Below are 18770 nucleotides of genomic sequence, written 5' to 3' on the forward strand. Positions count from 1 at the left end.
TTCCTCATTGAGACCTAATCTGTATTAATTAAAACATGGATCCATTTAGATGAAATTTAAATGTAATATTATCAGTCACTGAAATTAATATAAAATAGAAATAGTTATCAAGTCCATACCTTTTGATTTTCTTCTTTAAAAACTCTCTCTTCTCCTGATAAGCGGGTATGCTTCCTCAGGGCACTCGGAGAGATGTCAATTCTCCTTAATATAAATTGGGTTTAAGTGTAATTGTTATTATTGTATTAAAAAATACAGTATATATTGTCTAAATTGGTAATTAACATAATGTCGGATGTCTTTAAACCAGTAAAATGACTTAGCACAGTAATACAATTAGCAGTTGTAACAAATCAAAGTATTAGAAGACTCATCTGCCACCACTGAGGAATGAAGCATTCCACAAGAGCAAACTTTCTAGACAAATGAAGCCTATTTCTCTAAGCACACAACATTCTTTAAAAATGTAATGGAAAGCTTAAAAAGAAAACTGCATACAGCCTTGATCCATAAACAAAATACTTGGTATAACTTAAGACCTTAAAAATTTTGTTAGTATTATAAACATCAATTGTTGTTATAATAATGATTTGGAAACTAGAGAAATGTCCAGCCATTTACCTCTTTGCCCCCACAATACTGTTCCTTATCTTTTTAGAACACTTCTATGTCTATTACCTTGCCATAAAGCTATCAATTGTCATTTTCAGTGCCTCGTAAGTAACAACTTCCTGCCCCTCTCATTTATAATGAGCTGTTTCTGAAGTAAGTGCTGGATGGAAAATCAAAAAGACAAGTTTTTAAAGATCTTATTCACAAATATTTCTAAGTCAACAAAGTTCTTTAGATAAGAACTCATGGGTATTTCCAGCCTTAGCTACAGAACAAAATGAACAAAGTTCTACAAAAGCTATCTTGTGGGATCAGTCTTAATAACACAATTTCTATGTGTAACAGATTTTTTTCTATCTTATTTCATAATGCCTTTTAAGAACACAGTATTTATTAAATTATTTCATTTCTTTAAATTATTTAATTATTTAGACAGTTTTCATCAAAAGCTTCAAAAGTACCTCCCCAAAATACACCGTCCAGCAATTTCTACAAAATGAGATGCTATTACAGAAAGGAGTAATAGATTAGAATGATAGGTTCTAATCTCAGTCAAAACCAATGTATTAGAACAAGAAGTTCTCGCAAATTTTACATGCTAACCTAAAAATTTTTTTTTAAACCCTTACCTTCCATCTTGGAGTCAATACTGTGTATTGGCTCCAAGGCAGAAGAGTGGGAAGGGCTAGGCAATGGGGGGTCAAGTGACTTGCCCAGGGTCACACAGCTAGGAAGTGTCTGAGGCCAGATTTGAACCTAGGACCTCCAGGCTCTAGGCCTAGTTCTCAATCCACTGAGCTACCCAGCTGTCCCCCCTAAATTTTTATAAGGTAAAATGGAAATAAATATCTTTTACATATCTTATACCAAAGCTATAGAAACTTGAAAGGATAGGAATGGCTACAAAACCAGTACACATGAATCATAATTTTCTGAACTCACAAACTCCAAATAAAGTCATTATCTTTATGTAACAATTATACAATGCTACATACCTGTGTATCTCTGGGCTTTTTTGCCGGGTGCTATGTTCTTCAGTGGCCTTCTGATATGAGGTGAATCTTTCATTTAGGGTCATTGCAGCTGATTTGAAGTATTGCTCTGTTGATTAGGAGAAATACTATTTGGTTAGTTATTTCTACTTTCACAAACATTTCCATTCCTGACAGAAGGGGATGTAGCAGGTGAAAAGTAAATAACATACTCAAGAAACCTAGCAGGAGAGAGACAAGTATTACAAAGAATTCCCACCCCATTCCCTTAATTCTTGTACCTCAATTTGGAGTGATAGTAGCAGAGCACAACCACTGCAAGCTACCTCACAGATATACCCTATCAATAATACCCCCTATAATCCAAACACAATAATTGTAGGATTAAGTCATGAATCTCTTTTCCCATTTCATTGATGTACTCTTTCCTTAAATAGAAGAAAAAAAAAGAACAGTAGTCTATGGGCTTCTATACCTTACCCATATGTAGTTTCAAGTCATTATTTGGAAGAACAAAGAGATTATTCTGAATTAGTGCAATAATGAAATGACTATAAATCTGTTTTGATAAAAGCTATAATTTCTGCATTAAGAAATTATTACAAATTATGTGTAGAAAATGTCTTTACACTGCCAGTTCTAATAAAAAAAAAAGTACCCCTACTGTTAATATTTATTTTTTTTAAAAACATCTGGCATCTTGGCAAACCTGACAGCATATTTGGTAATGGATTTTTCTCTTGCTTTTCTTTAAACAATGTTTTAAAATCAGTAACATTAACTTTCTTTTTTGTTTTTAAAGACCAGCTCAACAAATGTGTTTTAAATGTAAACTAGAAAGACGCATAAAGTCATGAACTATGAAATGTTACATATGAAGCAAGCTATCTGCTTAACAGGTCAACATACATCTGTGTCAACTTACCGCCCAATATCCAGCACATGTCTCATAACCAATCATTAAAACTTGAAACGGCCACTACAAGGGTAGTGCCTCAATCATAATTCCATGAAACCCAGGAATTTGAGCTAGCAACTCAGTTTTTATGCCATTTTTGCCAGGAAGACAGAAGATTCAACTTTGCCTGTTTTTGCATCTGTATCTTTCAACAGCTATTTTACTTTGAAACATGGATTTTGCCATTTCAAAACATATTCCAGGACCTAGTTACAATGAAAAAGAAAACATCACTGGGCATTTTCAGCTCTATATGAAGAAAGAGCTGTTCAGATCGGTTGCACAATACCAATAATGAAACATAACTACAGTTAAAAAAAAAATAAAATGAAAAAGGAGAAAATTTACTAAAATCTGATCTCAAAATTCAGTATCATTCGTGAAATGTTGCAAAAGGCCAAAAAAGGGGGAAAAAAGGAAGGGAGGAAAAGAAACCAATAATTCTAATGTTTCATGTACATCAATAATTTGGCCACAAATTGGTTCTCAAACCTAGTTACTTGCCAAGGGCCTTTGGTTATTACACTAACACAACTACATTTTAGGAGAAATTCAGCAGGCTATCCACCAGTCAAAATTTGGATATTGGTGCATAATAAATCACAAATGGCAAATTTAGGCTAGGAGAGTTAGCATCAAAACATTCTTTAAAAAAAGAAAAAAGAGGTTTGGTTTCAAAACCAACCAGCCAGGAAATATTCTGGGGAAAAAAACCATTTCAGTTAAGCTGCCTTCAACTGATGCAGCTGCCCAAAAAGTAATGCCCTATAACTTCTGAACAGCTTTAAAACCTTCAAAATTAACATTACATACTGGTAAAACTATTAAGAATACCAAAATATTTCGAATTTTATTTTTCTTATATAGAAAAACTTACAACTATTAATTGCCTAATCTTTTAAATTATATCTTTTTACATGGAAGAGTTCCCCCTTTTGAAGTACTATGACAATATATGTATGATTTCTTTATGACTTATTCACTATTTCATAAAAGCTATCACCATAAAAATTAAGCAGCATAAAAACAAGAGACGAAGTATTTATAATCCAGCATTTTAGTTAGGTTCAAATATGCTACTTGCGATTTAGATATTGAATTTATTAAAATTTACTCAATTACAATATTGTCTGCTTGGTACATAAAGGAGGGTAAATCAACAAATCACATTTACTTAGAACTTTTAAATTACTTTTATGTCATAAATATGAAGAAATGATGCCAAATTTATATCATAAAATCTTGAGTACTACATAATCAAATGTAGTAAAGGTACACAGGAATGTACACATATATCATAGGTAAGTAATGAGGATAAAGAATGAAAATTCATTCTAATTAGCTTGAAACCAACAGTACCACCATAACAAAGAGATGAGTGATCTCCAAAAAATATACTAAATGGAGAAAATTTTATAATATGAAATTTTTTAATTTCAAAATGCCAAATTGGGCAGAGTTCAAATATCTTATAAAGTTTCACATTAATAAATCATTTTTTCTCATTTTCTCATAAAATGGATTTCTAGGGATAAGTTTTCTTTGCTAATTTATTTAGAATTTAAATTACATTTTTATTAAATACTTCAGGGGATTGACATAGTAAGTACTCTAAGATTACAAAAAATTTTCCCCAAAGACTTAATGTTCAATTAAGTTAGCTTTAGTTAATTCAGATTATGCTACTGTTCATTTCTCCTAAAGTAATTTTTTACTTTTATGTTAATAAAAGTTTAGGTAACCTAAACTTACCTTTAACATGATGAACCAAGGACACAATGTGCTGAATAAATGACTCTGAAGTGCTTTTGCTGGCCTGTGGCAACTTAATGTGGTCAAAGATGGACCGGAATTCTTGTTCCTTCTTGACAGAATGGACAAGTGTACTAGCAAGCAGCCTGTCTTTAGTCAAGGAAGCAGGTCTAGAGTATGTCAATAACAAAAACACACACACAAAAGAAAAAATACCATTGGTTTGAATATCATGGAGATAAGCATTATAAGGGAAAAAAATAAGATTAACAACAGTTCAATACTGATTCAATGTCCACAAGGTTTAATAAGCACCTCTGTGAGATCATTTACCTGTTGGAATCATCAAGAGGTACGGGTGCCATTTTGAGTTTGACTTCAGGGCGATGAGAATCACTGGCTATCATTTTGATCCTAAGTGGACTCTCCTCTCTGAAGGTAGACTTTTCTCTCGCCTCCAGATTCTTGTGTAGAGGGGGACTGTAATCAAAGAGTTCTTTGAGCTTTTCAGACTTTACCTGCTCAGGTGACTGAGTTTCTTTCTTCACCATTATTCTCTCAGAACTTTTGTCGTCTTCCTTGTGCTTATCTTTTGTAGTGCTAGGCCTTTCCACTACATATCCAGTCTCTTTAAGTTTATAATTTTTATCTTCTCTAAATCCATCACTTTCTCTATTGCCCTTCAGTGAAACTTTAGATTTGTACTTGGCTCCTTCCTCCTCAGCATTCCGATGAGATGCAGTAGCAAAATTTTTACCCTGATCTGCCAGGACAGACTTCCTGAACTGTCTATAATCCTCAGTCTCCTCTGTGTCATCCCCTTCTGAATCATTAAACTTTCGTTTTCCAGCCTCTTTATCACTGAAATAATCTAAAGTTTCCTGATCCTCCCATTCTCCCTCTGCCCTCCCTTTTTCTGTTCCTTTCTCCTTCTGGGCCTCTTTCTCCCTGGTATTACCCCTATCAAGCAGGTATACTCTAGACTCTTCATCTGTGTACCTGTAAATAGCAAAGAAGAGGATGGTAACTCTGGATTGCATTCATTTTCATTTTCTTTTATACTTAATGTGTTGCCCAACATCACAGGATCAGCAACAAAAGGAATAAATCCCACAATGAAAAATGTCTCAATTTGATATTCTGCTTTTGCAAAACATTAAACATATATAGGTGTCATTTTGTGAGACTATGTTAAAAAAAAGCTATTTGAATTACATAATATTCTCTTCTAGAATTTAAAGGGGGAAAAAATCTCCTCAAAAGCCCATCCAAGTTAACAACACAGTCCACAATTCCAGACCACCAAATTCTTATACTTCTACAAAGCTTCAGAAAAATATTTCTATAACTTAAAAAGCTAGCTTATCAATTGCAGGGTAAGAACCATTCCTTTGATATAAATACCAATACCAATAACATGGATATGAAGTCTGTATAAACTTATTTTTTTATGTTTAAAACCATCTCCCAAAAGATTTGGACAATTTCCCTTAGTCATTGGCATACTACTTTCTAAGTAAGCCACACACCAATATTTTTTATTAAAGTACAATAGCAAAAGTACTTATTACTTATCATAGCCTTCATTTCAATCACAAAATGCTTCCAATTTACTAATATAATTTGCTCTATGTTAAAAGACTAGGTATATTCATGAATAGAAAATGTATCAGTTGAATAAACAAAACTGTGGTAACAGCATAAATGATATGCTTACTACACGTCCCAATATAACAAAATCAAAATCACTTCAATAAATATACATATTGAATAAGCTCCTTAGGCAAGTGTCTAAAACGTGAATTAAAACAGTAAATTAAGCTATGTAACAAAACACATACTTCTTGAATTCTGTATTAAAATATTATGATTATGAATCAACTAGGAAAATGAAACTTCTTGCAAACTTCTTTACAAAATTCTTACAATGTAGACAGAATATATTGATAAGACTTATTCATAAGAAATTATATAATTAAACATTAATTATTTAGGAACAAAATGCTCCAAACTTACATAATTAATTTCTATTGCCAAAAATAAAATTCTGCAGAAGTTAAATAAATAGTTCTACTTCCTAATCTTTTTTAGTTCTTTACATAACTATGCTAGGAAGGTCTGAAAAGTAACAGAATCAAAAAGATTCTGCTCTCATTCTCCACTACTCCAAAAAAAATGTAAATAATTAGGAGTGTGTTATAACAAAAAGTATAAAGACTTTAGCATGAGAAGGCTAGACTTAAAATATGTTTAACACTGATTCCCAAATTTCCACAGCCAAAAAGAATTTTGGAAATGAAATGAGCATTATGAATGAAATGAATGATACTGTTTTTAACAAGGATTATCCAAAACATAATTCTTACCTTTTTAAAAACTTTCCAGTCTTTGCAGTTTCCTGATCTCCACCATCAGGATAAAATGAACGAATTCTAGTTTCTTCTCTTGGAACATTCTGTGGTGGGATTGTCTTTGCAGGGCTTCTTCGTGAAGGTATGTGATGGATTGGGCTATTCTGAGAGGGACTGTAGCGACTCGAACCATTTCCAAGGGAACCAGATCCAGACCTCTCGGGACTATGTTGAATGGAATGTGAATGCTGAGAAGGAGTATTTTTTGCAGAGTGGGCTGTGCTGAGCATGGGAGCATCAGAACAAGATGAACTCTGACTAGGTGGTGTAGCAACAGGAGAAGGGCTGTGAGGTGATCTTGGACTATTATCATATGCTGAAAGACCAGGCCAAATGTCACCAGATGCCGCTGATGATTTATTAAAATCATCAATGGGTTCAGAGGGGTCATGTTCAAATGTATCTTTCTGTTCATCCTGTGATTTGTTTTTCAAAGGGCTGTCTTCTGGGGGAGCCCCTTCAGGTTTTTTGGTCTGCTTTTCAAGAGACCCTCGCCTTTTTGAGGAGACTGGTGACTTGCTATATGGGGATGATGAGCGAGATGAAGATGACCTTGGAGACCTGGAAGATCTGTAAGACCGGCGAGATCGGCTTCTAGATCTCTGAGAAGACACAGATCTTCGTTTTGGACTCCTGGAACGTGAACGACCCCGTCTAGGGCTCCGTGAGTGTCTTCTATTCCAGACAGGTCTATAGCCACCTCGATGATATCTACCACCACCTCCTTGATAATACCCTCTACCCCTTCCTCTGTACCCATAAGGCCTTCTCATTCCTCTATTATTTCTGTAATCTCGTCGATAATCTCTAGAATAAACACGATCTCTACTCCGAGATCGTGAATACGTCCTGGAACGAGACCTAGAACTAAAATTGGGAAAAAAAAAAAGAAAACCAGAATTAATGGAATGAGAATGGAAAATATATAATTTTAGCATTATGGATATTTCTTTAAAAAGTGTAACTAATATTGAATTAAATATATTAATATTTTTTAAAAAACAAAAATTAGAAACATCTGCTTGATGTTCTTATTATTGTCAAAACAAAATCAATAAAAAATTATTTTTAAAAAGCTAAACCTGCCCAAAAACTTATTACCAGCAAATAGGAATATTTTATTTCTACATGGTCAGTGTTGCGAAAGGAAACTAAGAAGGTTAAGAAGAAATAAAAGTGTAATGAATGAGACATAAAAAATAGCAAAAAGGAAGAACAATAAAGTGCAATATGCAGAAAACTATTGATTTATCCCAAAGTACATATGACTATGAACTGATAAAATCTAAAAGCATTGAATTTTGAAGACAATAAAGAGAGAACTAAAAAGGTACAAATTGATGAATTCACCTGTATCTCTTCTTTCTAGAATGTGATCTGGACCTTGACCTGGAACTAGACTGTGATCTGGACTTCGATCTTGAAGAATGTGATCTAGAGTTGGAACGACCCATTTCTTCCAGTGGATTATTCCTACTGAAATGAAATTGTAAAATTAGCAATATGTAATCTATTTAACTTCACAATATTGTCTGTAAAGTATTCTATAATAGATAAAAATAAAATGAGCCAAAAAAGTAACTCTGTATCTCAAAATGATTCAAAAATTTATCTTTTCAAATAATTTGAGTAAATTCAGAAGACAATAACCTCAGATAAAATCCAATTTTTCTATAGAATAACAAACACTATGCATGGGAAAAAACACATTTCTAAGTTCTCATCCCATCTATATATGTCTCAACCCAAAAAAAGCAATGGCTACAGAAGCCAGAAATGGCAATTATATTCTACTGTAGCAAATATTACATGTTATTCCATGACTGATACAAATCCCCAAAATTCTCCTGTAAAAGATAAACGATGACATAGTATTACAGATAAGGAACTTAAAAAAAGAATATGCAAATAACATGATGCCAGAGACCAAAAGTATTAATCCACCAGGCAGGCTACCAATTTTCATCTGGCAAATTAGCTAAACTGGCTATTCCATGGACAATAATGACTGGCATGGAGCTAGACAATATTCTAGAAGAGTAATGTGATAAAAAGTTCCTTGATCAGCTACAGCACAATGCTCTACAATGCCTAATTTGACACTAAAGGCTTCTGGATGATATGATGCAGGTGAGAACAAAAATTGAGAAGGAATAGAGATGTAGCCATTTGCTAGGTCAATTCAAAAAAGGTAAGAATAGATACATAAAAAGAAACCTTAGATAGCAAACTTAATTTTTTCCCAAATGCTGCACAGCACAGAATTAAAATTTAGAATATGGGATTCTATGCTATTGAACAGTTCAATAGGCATGAAGAGTTTATTTGGGGACAGCTGGAGAGCAAGCAGTAGATTGAGAGTCACCCCTAGAGACGAGTCAAATCTAGCCTCAGATACTTCCTAGCTGTGTGACTGTGCAAGTAACTTAACCTCCATTGCCTAACCCTTGCTGCTCTTCTGCCTTAGAGCCAACACACAGTATTGACTCTAAGAAGATAAGGATTTAAAACTTTTTTTAATATTAAAAAACAAAAAGAATAAAAGGAGCAATCCTTGTGGAGGAGGCCTGCCAACTCTAAAAATACCAGCACTAAACTTTGACCAATTGTGATCAATGGTAAGCCACTCTCACAAATGGCAATGCTCTCCCTGACTACTGGCTTTTCCTTAAGCCCAGCCATCCAAAACCATCATCTAAATGAGCAAATGCTGAGGAGATAGGAACTGGGCAATGGTTTCTGAGGGCTACAGCCCTTTGCAAATTCCAAAGACATTGTAAATGAACACTAAGAAATAAAAGTTCCTGCTATAAAAGGTCCTTGGCACCATCAAATGATTGAACATCAGAAATGGATATGGTTTTTAATGACTGGTAATAACATTAAAAATATGAATTATCACTTGATTTGTCTTGCAATTCGCTATTATATACCAAGGACAAGAAGGCAGCTATTTAATTTGATGAAATTAAAATCTCTTATACATGGGGGAGCTAGATGGCTCAGTGGATGGAGGGAACCACAACTAGAGATGTGAGGTCCTGTGTTCAAATTTGATCTCAGACACTTAATAGTTGTGTGATCCTGGGGAATAATCACTTAACCCCCAATGCCTAGACTTTACCTCTCCTCTGCCTTGGAACTAATACACAGCATCTATTCTAAGACCAAAGGTAAGTGTCATAAAAAAAATCTCTTAAACACATTTCCCCCACTAAAATGTATTTATGTTCCTTAAAAACAGAAATGTTTTTTTCTTCTTTTCCCAACACTTAGCACTATTTTCTTTTATTCCCACTTAGCATGATGTTTTGTTCAAGTTAGGGCTTAGTAAATGTGGTTTTATTCAAAATATCTTTTTAAATGTACATGTTCAATCTATACTTTGGGAGTGATAACAGAGGCATACCTAGGAAATCATGGATATCTGCATGTTTTCTCCCATAAATATCATAGATGGCTTAAACTTTTAAAACTATTTTTAAAAAAATACGGCACTTTAATCCCTAACAAAAGTAGCCAAGATTTTATTCCATGTATCTCCTCAACCCTAAATGTGAAAAAAGCCAATGAAAAGTCACCAAAGTTCAAAGTTTGGAAATATGGGACAAGACTTAAAATGATTTCTGGTTCAAATGGCAATGGGAAATGTAATAAAATAGACCAATTCTCCTTCAACAATAAGCAAAGAGAACCAAAGCAAATGATCAGATAAAAATCCAAAGAGAAACTTTGTTGGGCTGCTTCAATCAGCTCAAGTCAGAAAAAAATTAAAGAAAAACCGAAAGAAGTTTCTCACCTAGAAAGTCAGCACAAGTTTTAGGGGAATAGGCCAGAAGTCTGCAACAGAACCACAACCAAGGACAATGAACCAATTACTAAGCAAAGACATACATGGAAGAGATGAAACAAATCCAGCTCAGGAATATAAGAGGGCCTGACCATCCTAACTTAAGAGTATGGAAGCCAGAACTATAAGTAAAAAGATGAAAACATCAAAAAGTATCAAAAAAAACATTGTGGGACAAGAGACCTCCAAGAGGTAAATCCAGGAAAACACACACACACACACACACACACACACACACACACACACACACACACACACACACACACACACACACACACACACATTAATTAAATCCACAGCATCAAAGGAAAAAACATAGTTTGGCCATCAGAACTTCCAAAGTACTAAGAAGTAATAAAACAAGATTTTAATAAAAAATTTTTAAGTGAAATGGCTTTGGAAGAATATATTAGAAAAGAAAGTGGAAAAAAGAAGCAGGAAGGTGGTTCAGTAGATAAGAGAGATAGGCCTGGAGACAAGAGGTCCTGGGTTCAAATTTGACCCTTGATACTTCCTAGGTGTGTGATTCTGAGCAAGTCACTTACCCCCAACTGCCTAGCCCCTTTATTCTCTCTGCCTTGGAACCCATATTAAGTATTGACAGAAGAGTTATTAAAAAGAAAAGAAAAACAAAAAAAGAAAATCTTACCCAAGTCATGGACAACCTAAAAATTAGAACAAATAAAACTTGATGACACTCCAAGAAACATTAGTTCGATATTAAAACACTGAAAAACTAAAAAAAATCTAAGGTATCTACTATCAAGAACAACTAATAGGGAATTCAAGTGAAAGAAAAACAACCTAAAAATATTGCAAGTCTCTAAGAACACATACACTGTGCACCCCGACAAAAGCCTGAATATATTTCAGGAAACCAAAAATAAAAACTGCCAAGATTTACTAGAAATGGCAAAATAAAATCAGAAACAATAAACTGTGGAATAAAACAGCTAACATTTAAAATTTCCAGGTCGTAAAAAATTAAAATTAAAATACTTCATGCAAGCAGTCAAAGTAAGAACTAAAATCACACAAGACTTGTCAGCAACAACAAAAATGTGATCCTACCAAATGTCTTCTATGATACTAATATAGGAATGCTATCTAATCAGGAGGAGAGAGCAAAATGCTCCAGACCAGTTTTCCTAATAACTATGACTAATATTCAGTAAAATATTAGCAAAAAATGTATGATAATAAAGTTTATAGACTATGACCAGGTTGGATTTACACAAGGGTTGGTTCAATATTAGTAAACACAGCACTACTCAGAAAAGACTCAACAATGCAACCAAAATTAGAAGGGAAGCAACAAATTGGGAAAAAATTTCTATAACAAAATTCATAGTCAAATGTACAAGAAATCAAGCCATTCCCCAATTGACAAATAGTCAAAGGATATGAATAGGCAGTTTTCAGGTGAAGAAATCAAAGCTATCAATAACCACATGAAAAAGTGTTCTAAATCCCTCCTAATTAGAGAAATGTAAATCAAAACAACTCTGAAGTACCACCTCACACCTAGCAGATTGTTGGAGGGGATGTGGCAAAATTGGAACACTAATACACTGTTGGTGGAATTGTGAATTGATCCAACCGTTCTGGAAGGCAATTTGGAATTATGCCCAAAGACCTTTAAAAGAATGCATGCCCTTTCATTCAGCAATAGCACTACTAGATTTGTACTCCAAAGAGATAATAATGAAAAATATTTGTACAAAAACATTCATAACCATGCTCTTTGTGGTGGCAAAAAATTGAAAAATGAGGGGGTGTCCCTCAATTTGGAAATGGCTGAATAAAATATGGTATATGATGGTGATGGAATACTATTGTGCAATAAGGAATGATAAATTGCTTGATTTCCATATTAGCTAGAAAGACCTCCATGGACTGATACAGAGAGAAATGAGCAGAACCAGGAGAACATTGTACATAAAGACCAAAACACTGTGGAACAATCAAATGTTAATAGACTTTGCTACTTAAAAGCAAGGCAATGATCCAAGACAATCCTGAGGGACTTATGAGAAGAAATGCTATATACATTGAGAGAAGGAGCTGTGGAAATAGATACACAGAAGGAAAACATTTGATTTTTCACTTGTTTATATAGGTATTGGATGTGAGGTTTTTGCTTTTTTAAAAGATTATTACAAAAATGATTAATATGAAATAGTTATTGAGTGTTAATACATGTATAACCCAATGGAATTGATTGAGGGGAGGGGGAAAAGGAGAGATGCCCTCTAGTCCACAGGGAAGGCTAGGGGAGCTCTCTCAATTTCTCTAGCTTTTTACTTTCCCTTTGCTTCAAGTTAAATTTAATATTATTAAATATAATATTTGGAGTATTAAATGTTAATTTTAATAGTTACAGAAAGAACATAAATCATGGAACCTTGGGAAAATACTTAAATAAAAAATGTTTTAAAAAGAAAAAAGAAAAGTTTTGATGACACTTTCTAGCTATGTGACCCTGGGCAAGTCATTTAACAATCATTATCTAGCCCTTACCACCCTTCTACCTTGGAATCAATACTGATTCCAAGGGTATTGATTCAAAGGCAAAAGGAAAGGGTAAAAAAAAAAAGACTTGACAAAATCCATACATTTCTGTTAACAAATAAAAAGCACAGTAACAAATAGATCTTTTCCTTAATTTCCTTAATAGTAAGTATTTTAAACCAAGAGCTAGCAGCATATATAATGGGGAATCCCTAATGGACTATCTAATAAGAATAGAGTAAAAATAGAGTAAGAATATTCACTCTAGAAATGATAGTTATAAGGAGAAAAAGTGAATAAGCAATGACAAAGATGACACAAAATTATTGTTTTTTTGTAAAGGTGAAGGGCTATTTAGAGAGCTTTGACGAGTCAACTAAAATTTTAAACAAATAATAATTTCATCAAAGTTAGCAGGATATAAAATAGCCACATATACACACAAAATTAGCCTTTCTCTAACTCAGCAGGAAACTAAATTCCATTCAACATTATAAAATATAAAAAATATTTGGGGATCTACTTACCTGGACCCTCTCAGGAATTATATGAATACAAATACAAAACATATTTTACAAAATAACTGGATATATCTAATATATATTAGTTGCTTGGTTGGTCCATGTCATAAAAATGACAATACTACTACCTAAAATACTTTGCTTATTCAGTACCACAAACTAAATGGTTGCTTGATAGCACACTTTTACAGCACACACTCAAGTGCTCATTATAAAGCTAGAAAAAAGTAACAAAATTTATCTGAAGGAACAAAAAGGTCCAGAATGTTAAGTGAATTCATGAAAAAAAGTGGGAAGAGGACCTAACAATATCAGATGTAAAATAATACTACAAAGCAGCAATCAAAACAATTTATTAATTTTTTTAAATAGAAAAGTTGATCAATGAACACATTAGAACAAAAGATTTCAGAAGGAAAAACAGTTTAGTAGTATTCAATGAACACATAAACTCCATCTATGTTATTATGCAACTACAATGACTAAAACAACTAGAGAACAGTCTGGAAGAAATTAAGTTTAGACAAATATCTTATATCAGTGTTATCAAATTCAAATAGAAATATATTCCTATTGATGCATATTGACTTAGAAAATCACAAATTAATATTATATTGTACTGAGACTTGTCTCTGTAAGTATGATACCTCTGTCTTACACCATATCCCATAATAGGCTCCAAACATGATCAAGATTTTTAAAGAGATCATAAAAAACAAATCCAAGGTGGAGAGAAGCAAATACCTTTCCAATCTATGGATAAGGGAAGAGTTCTTGACTAAACAAAGAGATAAGGAGGATCACAGGAGAAGAAATTGATCATTTTGACTACTTAAAATTCAAAATATTTTGCACAAATGGAATCAACGGAACTAAGTTTTGTACAGAAACTATTAACTAGGGAAAAAAATCTTTGTAGTAAGTTTCTCCAGTGAAGAATATCCAATAATATTTAGAGAAATTATTCCAATGCAAAAAAAAAATGTCATTCCCAAGTGAAAAAAGATACATACAAAGCAGTTCTCAAAAGAAAAACAAGTTATCAATAACAATATAAAAATATGCTACAAATCACTAATAAAAAAAAAACTATTTTGAGGACCCACTTTACACCAATCAAATTGACAAAGATGACAAAAAGGAAAATGATTATTCTTAGAAGGGATATAGAACAGGCACTTTTGACAAGAGTTGTAAATTGATCTACCTATTCTGGAAAAAAAAACTGGAACTAGATCCAAAAGTAATTGTGCATTCCATTTGACCAGATAATATCACTAAATTGAAAAATAAAAAAGCTAGGATTTTTGTGCTCTTTAAGATTAACAAAGCATTTTACATATCACCTCATCTGATCCTAACAATATTCCTGATAGATATTATCTTACCCCCGTCTTACAGATGAGGAAACTGAGGCTGAAAATAGTTAAGTGATTTGTCTAACTCTTGCCTGTCTGAATTAAGATTAAAAATTGAGGTCTTCCTGACTATTGAGACCCTTAAGCCAAATATCAAATGAAATGTCTGTCAAAGGTTTAGGGCAAGCCTGGCACATGAGTGTTTAATAATTGTTTGTTTCTACTCCCTTATTTTCACTATATATCTCAAAGTCTATAAAAAAGAGAGGAAAGAATTCATATGTACTAAAGATGCAGAAGCACTTTTCTATTGTAGCAAATAACTGGAAACTAAGAGAGTATCTAAAGAAATAGATGAAACAATTGTGGATATATGGCATATGAATGTAATAAAATTTTGCAATATCAATGGGAGAAGGGGATTCGGAGCACTGTTATGGAGAATGGAGAATAGAACACAGAAATTTATATTACTACAATATTGTGAAGAAAAATAGCTTTGAAAGACTTAAGAAATTTGTTCAATGTAATGACCAGTCACGTCACCAGAGAACCAGTGACGAAGTATGCTTATCACATCATCATAACAGAGAAGTAATGAATTAGAGATGCAGAATTGGAAGGAATTTTTTGGGAGGGTGTGGGGTAGGGTGGGAAGTAGTAATGACTTAAGAAAAAAGTATCAATGAAGCACTAAAATAAAAGAGAAGAGGGCAACAGGGTGCCTCAGTGAATTCAGAGCCAGACCTAGAGACTCTGACATTTCCCAGCTGTGTGACCCTGGGCAAGTCACTTAATCCCATAGTCTAGTCCTTTACCACTCTTCTGCCCTAGAACCAACACAGTGTTAATTCTAAGATGGAAGGTAAGAGGTTTTTTTTTTTTATTTAAAAATACAAAAAAAATTTGAATGAAGTAAAACAATAGAAGCAAAAAAGCTTTGGAAATAAGGTGTTGAACTCAGTGTATATAAATATGTGCATATTTTTTTAAATAAACTATAGGTAATAATTTCTATTTGTCAAGTTTAGGAGGACAAAAAAATTTTAATGACAGGATGAAGAATTGTAACAATCTGAATTGAATTTAGGAATTCAGTAGTCAAGAAGTTAAAATGAGTGGAATCTCATTATAATAAAATCAATAAGGCTACCAAATGGCAATTAAAGTTGATAATAAGCCATGGTGCCAAAAAGTATACTCCTAACCAGTAATTCAGCCTTTTTTTATTTGTGAAATCTATCATTATTTTACTTGGAATTACCACACATTCCTTGGCCCTCTTCTTTTGATATGTTATGACATTTGGCCAAAAAAATAAGACAAGAGATGAAATAAAGGCATAGTGTTTACATTTATTTTTATTGTCTTCTTGCTAAAGTTGTCTATATTCCTTTCTCTCTGCATAACTATAAATAATTTAATCCCCAAACTGGAGGCAAGGGGGAAAATGAGACAAAGAGAATTCACACAAAATCCCAGATGGTGTCAGGAGTTTTGCTTTAGAAAAGAGGATCAAGTGTGTATTTGTTTAACTTTTAAGATATGTGCTTTTTTAGGTTACAGGAGAAGTTATACAACTATATAAAGATGGAAATGGAGGCAAAGACTTTTCACCTTAGGTGATATTCATGTAGAATACAAATACTAGGTTAAAACAAGGATAAACAAGCATTTTCTTAAAACTCTACCTTTAAAGGGGAATGTAATATGGTATATGCATTCCCAGAAAAGTTTAAAAGCTCATAACCTTTTAAAATCAAACTTTTTAAAAATGGACCTGCCACACAAATTCCTGAACTATGACAAATATGAAAATATGACACTTACCTTAGGTTCTGATAAATGGCAAGTAGCCAAGTGATGTCTTTGAAACACTGTAAAACTCTTCCTGGGATAACGTTCTCAGAAATTTAAATTCTAAATCCCAATTCCTAACAATGACAAAAAAAAATTGTTAACTTTAAGGAATATAGAATATATACTAATATCTGTTCATTACATCATAAGATGAAGATGAGAGAAAAATGCAAATTTTAACACTGAAGAATTTTAAAGATATACATAAAATCCCTCAAAGGCTAAAGAACCACTAGAATAAATTGAGTAATGCCCAATAAAGTTGAAATACTACTAATTTTTTCAACTGCATCAATATTTGCTTAATGTATATGCTGGAAACAGAGCATCAGAAATATTTACTATCCCACTAAGGAAAGACAGTTGATTATCTTTCCAAATAATAATTTCAAAGTAATATTATGTAAGCATCAACATATATCACCTAATCTGTACTTAGTGCCAATGGCAATATAGATAATAAATTCTTATCTAAGATTTCAAACTATTCTGAGATTTCAAGATTTCATTATATGAAATTTTATGAACTGCTACTTAACTTTTATTGGCATATAATTTGGTATAAATATCCTTTTCTATGATAGAACTAGATATAAATTATTTTAAGCGAAAAAAGTTTTGGCAAGAACGATTTCAACATGTTTATACTTACTAAATACAAGTAACATGAAATATCTTCAATAATTATTCAAATAAAAATGCTAAATTTCTCCTAGTGTATTGGTATGAAATCTTTGATTCTTATACTATATGTCTCAAAATCAATCAATAAGCATTTATTAAGTGCCTACTATATGCCAGCCATTGTGCTAGATGCTGGGAATACAAAGAAAAAGAGAATAAAAACATTCTTGCTCTCAAGGAACTTACATTTTATTGAGGAGACAACATGTGGATAGACACACAAATTAGCTGTCTAGTCTTATATATGGTAGTTAGGAAGGGATAGCACTAATAGTTTGCAGTGTAGAGGAGAGATCAGGAATGGTTTCAGGTAGAATGCAACTATTGAAGTGAGAGACTCGATGAAACAAATGAAAAGAGAATGCACTGCAGGTATAGATGATTCAAAATGCAAAGGCATCAAGACAGAGAAGGAATACCATGAGTGAAGAACAGAGAAAAGGCCAGGTTAGCAGAACTGTCAGGTGGAGAGAAAGAAAATAAAATATAATGAGATTGGGAAAATTGGTCAGGACCAGATCTTTATAAATGAAGACATTTATATTTTATCCTAGAAGAAATACGCCACTAGAATTTACTGAAAAAGTAAATATGGTCAAATCTTTTCTTAAAGAAAATCACCTTGGCAGAATGGTTTGGAAAGGGGTAAAAACTTGAGGCAGGGAGAACATCTAAGAAGGCAAAGTGATAGTCCAGACAAGAGGTGATAAAGCTGTAAACTATGGTTGTGGCCATGTAAATAATAGAACTGACACAAAAAATGTTATGTTAGTAGAAATAGCAAGATTTGGTAAATAACTGGTTATATATCCTTCACAGAAATGGGGAAATTTGGTAGAGAGAAAAGGTTTGGGGGGGAAAAAATAACAAATTCAGTTTGGGACATGTTGATTTCCAGATATTTGAGGTTGGCTGATGACACATGGTTAGTGCTCAAGTGACAGAACTGAGCTAGATATTTAGATCTGGAAGTCCTCTTAGGAAAGGATGAGGTCACCAATAGAGTATGGAAAAAAAGCTGAAGAGAGTTCAAAACAAAGCCTTAAAGTATACTAAAAGTGTATATAACAGCAAAGATGAGTGGATGAATGTTTAGACAGGTAGAAATATGAACTGAGAGTGTTCAGACCACAAGAATGTAGTGTCACAAAAACCCAAGCAAGAGACTATCCAAGAGGAGAGAAGTGGTCAACAATGTCAAATGTTAGGTGAAGTCTAAAAAGAATGAAAACCAAGAAAAGACCAGTGGATTTGATAATTA

General features: G+C 33.1%; 1 protein-coding gene across 20 annotated transcripts in view; it reads right to left on the minus strand.

The window, feature by feature from the left end:
* Positions 1–18770, minus strand: part of BCLAF1 (BCL2 associated transcription factor 1) — a 52660-nt gene that overhangs the window by 24043 nt on the left and 9847 nt on the right. For 10 of the 20 annotated variants that reach the window (XR_008916681.1, XR_008916682.1, XR_008916680.1 and 7 more), the window contains exons 2-8: positions 16796–16899; positions 8076–8201; positions 6681–7592; positions 4648–5313; positions 4315–4484; positions 1608–1713; positions 120–204 (exon numbers count right to left, since the gene is read on the minus strand). Coding sequence is in view for 16 of the 20 variants with exons in the window: in XM_056818840.1 (XP_056674818.1) it covers positions 120–204; positions 1608–1713; positions 4315–4484; positions 4648–5313; positions 6681–7592; positions 8076–8179 (2043 nt within the window). In the remaining 4 variants the exon portion in view is untranslated. The remainder of the gene's footprint in view (positions 1–119; positions 205–1607; positions 1714–4314; positions 4485–4647; positions 5314–6680; positions 7593–8075; positions 8202–16795; positions 16900–18770) is intronic. The other 10 variants (XM_056818851.1, XM_056818846.1, XM_056818849.1 and 7 more) reach the window with 3 other exon arrangements.

Source organism: Monodelphis domestica, chromosome 2 (genome assembly GCF_027887165.1).
Source record: "Monodelphis domestica isolate mMonDom1 chromosome 2, mMonDom1.pri, whole genome shotgun sequence".
In the NCBI taxonomy this organism is placed as follows: Eukaryota; Metazoa; Chordata; class Mammalia; order Didelphimorphia; family Didelphidae; genus Monodelphis; species Monodelphis domestica.